Here is a 6801-nt window from a genome sequence, read left to right on the forward strand (position 1 = left end):
CTCTCTACCTTTCCACTACCAAAAACACAGGGTGTCCCTCATGGGTGAGAATACAAGAGGACGGGGCTTAGCGGGTCGGGAAATTCGGGGATGGGCAGGGAAATTCTCCAAAATATTTGAGAAGTAAGCAGGTCATTCGAAAAATTTCGGAATTCGGTCATGGGTCGGGAATTTCCCCTCCAACCCCCCAAAAACCTAAGAAATAAAAAAAGACCTTATAGATCCCAAAAAACAAGTAGGAGGTGCAGGAGTTGGAGAGAGAGAGGGGGGAGAGTTTATTTTTTCCGTCATTTCCATATAGGAGATGTCGGACTGGATGTGAGAGGGAGAGAGAGAAGCAACCCCTAGATGACACTACACGTGTTAGGCATCAACGATCAGGCCGCCACACTTTCGTAATCTCAAATTGGTTGTCGGGGCTTTCTCATGCGATATGCATCGAGGAGTCCGAGCCGACCATAGTTCAGGCATATCATAGACGAAGAAATGTTTTGTACGAGTAAAGGAGAGAAGAAAATCAACCCATGTATCAGTTGCATCATATCAATGTCATAACACATTGTAAAGAAGACATATTTGAAGGCAAAAAATTTAAAGATACAGAGAGAGACAGGGAGCCACATCAATCAACGCACGAGCACTTAGCTAGTACAAATTATAAGTGATTGAAAATAAAGGTTTTGAGTTCCCGCAGCTGCCGATTGTTTATTCCCAAGTTTATTTTAGTTAATTGGAAATTGTAACTCGATTAAGGGGATCTATTTGATTGAGCCCATCTCAGCAGATTTTTTTCGCTCACTACACCCCTCCAGTTTTAATTGAGCCCACCTATGCTGATTTTTCCGCCCACTACCCTCCTCCAATCTTTTGCCGTAGTAGCTCTCACAAGATCACCTAAACCTAGTTCTAGGTAGATCAAGAACAGCCAGACACATCGTATTTGTAATACTCCTTTGATCTGGAGTTTTAACAGATTGAACAGTAGAGAAAATTCAAAATAGAATTAAGACTCTAGTCGAATTATAGCGAGTTTCCAGAGTATACAGTACTAATCCACAAACATACATGTCCAACACTTTGATCCGGGATGTGCATGGCAGCCTCGCCACCCAGGAATCAGATTTCCAAATCACCTTTTTTTTTCATATATAGATATATAGAATCTGCTTCTCCTCGCATGCTTTATTCAGCTAGCTAAGCAAGGTTGCCAGGTTTCTCATGGCATTTTTCTTAAGCTGACTTGCCTGCGCAAGTTCAAGGTCGATGTTCAGGATAGTGTCCTGAATAATCAGGTCGTCATACTTATCTTCATCCCTCAACAAGGTTTCTAACTCTTTTGGAGCGAACATCTGAAAGAAAAATGTCCATTACATGAATGGCAAATTTCCATTAAATGTTAAGGATTCTACAAAACATTACCTCCATTTCAGCTAGAGTTGTTAAAATAGGTTCAAAGATGATCTTCAGAGCCTTTACTATCTTCAGATTGGTCCAGTCATTTGTGTTAATGCCAGACACATCCTTCAGCTTGCCAGCAGCCCAGCGCAAGGTTTTAGTATTTGTATCTTCAATCAATTCAGCATCAACCAATATGCATGCTGTCACAAGCACCTTCTCATTAACCTGGGTACAAAAAGAATATTGTGTTTTCAATAAAAGAAGAAAAAATGTTCATATTGCACCAAGAAGATTTGGGCAGGGACAATTAAGGATTCTAAGCACACACTCACAAACTATCGGATATATATCAAATAGTAATAGTGTAACAAAGACATGACATGAGCGATAAACCAGAAAACATTTCATCTCAGACATAAGGAAGGCAACCTGTGAACTAACCATCTCTGGTTTGACATCAAAGCCATGATGATTCAGGAATATTTTTATTCCTTGGCATATTGGCAGGCGGTCCTCCTTCGTCAGCTTCACTTCTTCTTGGGGAACTAAACTATGCATGAGATTCTCCAGGCCCCACATCACCTCCATCACAGTTTCATTGAAGAGGCAAGGCACATCCTGCTGAAACAAGTGGCTGTAAAATAGATATTCAATGTTTCCCACAATAATAACCCAACAAAGGGGCTTTACACTAACCAGGCTTGTTTCAATGAATCTTTTATATTCAGGTTTTCCAACAGCCAATGCCTGACCAGGGCGGTGATGGCGCAATATCATCTCAGCAAGCTCCTTATTGGCAGCAGTACCACGATTAAACGCACTGGACTTGTCCTTGAACTTTTGAAACTCTTTCAGGCAAACGTGCTGATAAAGAAATGAACAATTACAAGCATGTTAAGGGGCAAGAAAGAAAAGTAATCAAATATCTCACCATGTCTCCCAATTATGAGGGCAGGCAGGCAATTCAGTATGTACAACGCAATCAATGTTCCAAAAAGGCACTAAATGGTAAACAGTTGGCTCTCCCAAGCAGCCAAGGGTACTAAATAGAGGAAATTTGGAATAATAGAAAAGAGAAAATGCAACCATGTAACATCTTCATCTCCATTTTGCTCCACATCACTACATATACCAAGACTAAACTGATCTAGGCAGGAAAACGATTAGATGCGATGCCTAGGTTCTAAGTGACGCGTTGCTACTCTGCCAATTTACTGGTTAGCCTGGTTCAACACTAGCACGAAACCCTAATAACATTAGTAAATGATATAGCCTTGTTTATGTCCTCCAGTTCTTGCAATGCAGTTCAGGACAAGTTACAGGTCAATCATCCATGGCTAAGCAGCTAACGGGAGAATTTTGAATATCATAAATTTCAGCCTGCACCCATCCATTTTTTTTAAAATTTCCTTCACCGGTGTTGGATCAAAATAGTTCTTGAAGGTGCACGCATACACGGAATAACATCATGCTACATGATAGCATCCTATATAACTAAGAAGTCCTATATAACTAAGAAGTTCATCCCCACTAACTATTTTTCTAAACATGCAAGACGTCCACATCAGCAAGTGTCCATGCGCAATCCTAGACTGCCATGTCATCATGTTTATTCATAATTAATCTCAAAGATTAGCACCTTTTTCTAGAGCAATAGCAGACATTTTACCAACAGGCGCTTTAAATTTCCCACGTAGCAAATAACTAAGGAACGGAGGCTGTTGCACTTCGAAGCAATTAATGAACGGCCAAATGGAGTCTGTGTGCTGCACTTCATCTCCTAATCTTTTTCTTCCCAAGAAACAAATAATTAACGGATGGAGGCTGTTGCACTTCATCTCTTTATCTTCCTCTTCCCCATTAAGAAAACAAACGATGGTTGGCTGGAGCAACTGAGCCGCTCCATTTCTATCCTCTATAAGTAGCTTCAGCCACCGGCATCTAGGTGTCCCTAGTGAGCCATCCCTCTCTATTCTACACTTTATGTAATCCATCTCTTTCTACAACAGTTGTCTTTTGGATTCAGATTCCACCCTGCCCATGAAACGACAAGATGGATAGGATAATCTGAAGATCAAGTCCTTGATAGTTGTATCTCTTTTATCCGGGTTCCTGCAGCATCATGATGACGTCTTCACATTCAAGTCCATTATTGGTTCTTCCTGATTCCCAGTTTCTCATACACGGCTACTATATATCCAATTTGATCACCGTCGAGTCATCATGTAGAAGCATTGTTGATGGTTATTTGTCGTGCCGATGAGCGAATGTTTGCTAGGCTGTCTAACTTACTTGCAATCCAAACGCATATCGATTTTATTATCTGGTATTTTCAATATGCTTGAAATTATGCTATTTATAGTTATTTATTATAACTGCTCTACCAATATGTTCTAACTTCTGACTAAATTTATTTTGATGAAAACAGAGCAGACTGCTGTTATTTCATTGAGAAAGAAAGAAATCTAATGATATTACAGGAAAATGAACAAGGATCATCGGTGTTGGCAGGCAAACTTATTATATATGGCCAATAAAATGACAAAGAAGAAATTTTCCGTGGTATAGTGTACTTCCGCATGTGTTCTTTCTCTTTCTCTATACCCATTCATGATTCTTACATTTTCTCCTTTATTGGATGTTTCGTTTGCTTAGAATATATCTGTATTACGACCTACGAAATTTGTCTGCATTGTTTATAAGCGTAACAACTGACAACAATATTTAGGTTTGTTAGCTTTCAGAACACGGTAAGGAGACCAATACCCCCTTAGTTGCTCACTACAGGACACGCCAAGGAGGTCATTTGGCCATTCTCTATTAAAATCATGCTTCTACAAAATTGGGGGGGGGGGGGGGGATGAAAATCTGTGAAAGTTCTTCACACTGTCGTGCAGACTCTCCAACACCGGGCTGCGATACAAAACATTACGCAAGCTTATGCACATAATTACGCTATCTAGTGACCATCCATTCTCATCCGCATACTACATCGTTGGGTGCATCAATTGATCAGAAATGTAACGATGCTTCTTCATGGCGTTGTACAAGAAAGGCACCCATACCAGCGGCAATAAATTGCCCTTTGGAAGTTCTCTGCGACTCAATGTGTGATGCTACCATATATGTATATTAATATAGGTACTATACTAAAAAAAAGAATAAATATACTCTTAAACAAATATCTCAAAAGTAAATTTTACATGCATTCTGCTGTTTGCCACAAGAGAGGTACTAACATAGAACTATCAACTTTGTTTGGCACAAGAGAGGTACTAACATAAAACTACCAACTTTTCCAGCAAAGCGTGGGGCATTATCTAGTAAAGGATAAATTTGTGTACTGAGTCTGTTAATTGACCAAAAACAGTGAAGAATGAGCTTATGCTCATATTATTATTCCCTAAAAAGAACTGAGATGAGCATAAAGATCGTGAATAAGACAAGAAAAGTAGTTTAATTTTGCAACAAACAACCTAACAATAAGAAGGAAAGAATAAAGAGGAGGGGGCTAACCTTTCGTGACCTATAATCCTTGACAAAGATTGCCCAGATTTTCTGGAGATGCAAAAATCAGCAATGCCGGTGACAAATTAAGCGATGAGCAAACAAGCACATGACTAACGGAGCAGCAAGATGTACCTTCATCACGTCTGGTTGGTTGAGGTCGTACTTCAAAGAGAAAATTGCGAAGCCAGAGGGCGTCTCAAACAGCACCAAGATTTCCTTGGCCAAGCTGGGATCTGCATACATGTAAGCAAATTTAACACTAGAAGAAATAACGTGCCTAGAGTAGATCATTCTCTAATTCAGATATCACAAGCATGACGCCAGCTATGGATCCGACAGAGGATGAAGGGCCCATTCTCTAAGCCGTTCAGTGCCCTACTTGACCTAACTGGCCGACGGAGGAAATTGAGGGGGCAGGGAGTTGGGAGTGTGTGGAATCGAATCTTATCGAAAATCGCGTCGCCAGATCCATCTATCCACCATGGCACGGATGTGCCTCTACAACCGCTCTAGAATCTTTCCGAAAAAGGAAACGCTCTAAGGTTTGATATCTCATCGTTTTTCCCGCTGAGGTTGGAGGGATTGATAGAGGAGGATAACGGCGGGAGGCGGGAGGCGGGTGGCTCACCTGTGTGGCGTATTGACCCCGCCGGAGTAGGAGGATTTTCCGAGGAATCGAGTAGCCGCTTCCACAACGTGGATGATCCTGGGATCGAAAAATGAGTAGGAAGATTTTCCGAGGAATCGCGTAGCCGCTTCCTCACCGTGGATGATCCTGGGCTCGAAAGATGACGGCCGAAGGCTGACTCAGTACCGGCAATCGCCGCCGCCGCCGCCGCCGCCGCCGCCGCCTTCGCCTTACGCCCCATCAAGGTTGAGTATGAGATTTCGATGGGAGTTGCGGCCGTGGTCTGGCGGGATTCCCCTCTATTTTACGGAGAAGTTTCCCTACAGGCTACAGCCCGCTTGGCCTTTGACACAGACTGATTTCAACTTCGAGGCAAGCCCTAACGCGGCGTATCCAGCGGGGTCCGGGTCCTCCTCCCTCGCGCTCGCGCGCGCGCGGCAGCGAGTACCGTTTCGCTAAAGGAATCTGCTAGTGGGCTTAGCCCGTTTATACTTCATTCTTTCTAGTTCTGGTTCGCTTTGGTTCGATCGTGGTGTCCTGCAGTTCGTGCTTCATTTTGGTTCTGACTGGTTAGATGCCCCTCCGTTGCCATGGACTCTCATTTCATTTCTAACAATAGTGATCATGTTAATTTGTATTCTAGAGTTATAAAATATCTAACAATTTTTAAAAATTATTTCACAACTCTTGGAAAACCACCCGGCGGGGGAAAAATCGCTCCGGCGCGCGGCAACGATTTACAGCGCGGCGGCAGCGTCATATACCACGCCAACTTATAGCGCGTCTGTTGGAGATGCTCTAACTGTAACTAAGAAACGTTGAAGAAATGAATTGGATGAGTAATCGTTTTTGCAAAGGTCAGCTCCGCTTCGGTTCCCTTGTAAAGAGTACATGACCGTCTTTCAATAAAAGGAAAATTACACGGAAATACTTGGGGAAATCCACGTCCTCTTTCATATGCACTCATCAGCGAGATGCCGTAAGTGAAGATCCAAGCTAGGATCTCCCACTCTAGATGAGCAGCAACCAAACGATTCTTTGTCCTCAATGCCACTGACGAAGTCTGGGAAATCTTATTCTTGTTTCACTCAATGCCAACACCACCACCAATCCACCATAGGCCTGCAGCCGGTTGACCAAAACATAACTCTAATGACCTAACTACAACATCGTAGCGTAGGTCCAGGATCTCCACCCACTTCTAACGCTAGAGTGGCAAGCAAATGAGTTGGGACACATCGCTTTGCCGATCGGGAAGGAGGACA

General features: G+C 42.5%; 1 protein-coding gene across 5 annotated transcripts; it reads right to left on the reverse strand.

Annotated features, from left to right (window-relative positions):
• Positions 1–939: 939 nt before the first annotated feature.
• On the reverse strand, positions 940–5810 carry LOC127303724 (probable nucleolar protein 5-2). 5 transcript variants are annotated; one of them, XM_051334438.2, is made up of 7 exons: positions 5537–5810; positions 5041–5141; positions 4915–4956; positions 2095–2262; positions 1828–2016; positions 1420–1623; positions 940–1349 (listed from the first exon to the last, which is right to left on the reverse strand). In XM_051334438.2, exons 1-7 carry the CDS (start codon positions 5775–5777, stop codon positions 1191–1193), a joined length of 1104 nt encoding a protein of 367 aa, XP_051190398.1. In that variant the 5' UTR covers positions 5778–5810; the 3' UTR covers positions 940–1190. The 5 variants fall into 5 exon arrangements, with proteins under 5 accessions (XP_051190398.1, XP_051190404.1, XP_051190391.1 ...); XM_051334444.2 differs by having other exon boundaries at positions 1840–2019; XM_051334431.2 differs by having other exon boundaries at positions 1828–2019.
• Between the last annotated feature and the right edge of the window lie 991 nt (positions 5811–6801).

The sequence above is a fragment of the Lolium perenne genome, chromosome 1, assembly GCF_019359855.2.
Source record: "Lolium perenne isolate Kyuss_39 chromosome 1, Kyuss_2.0, whole genome shotgun sequence".
Taxonomy (NCBI): Eukaryota; Viridiplantae; Streptophyta; class Magnoliopsida; order Poales; family Poaceae; genus Lolium; species Lolium perenne.

Coding starts and splice junctions, on each gene's coding strand:
- LOC127303724 (XM_051334431.2), bottom strand. CDS start 5,777: ATGGGGCGTAAGGCGAAGGCGGCGGCGGCGGCGGCGGCGGCGGCGGCG. Junction 4,957..5,040: donor ACCAACCAGACGTGATGAAG/GTACATCTTGCT, acceptor TTGCATCTCCAG/AAAATCTGGGCAATCTTTGT. Junction 2,263..4,914: donor AGGATTATAGGTCACGAAAG/GTTAGCCCCCTC, acceptor TTTCTTTATCAG/CACGTTTGCCTGAAAGAGTT.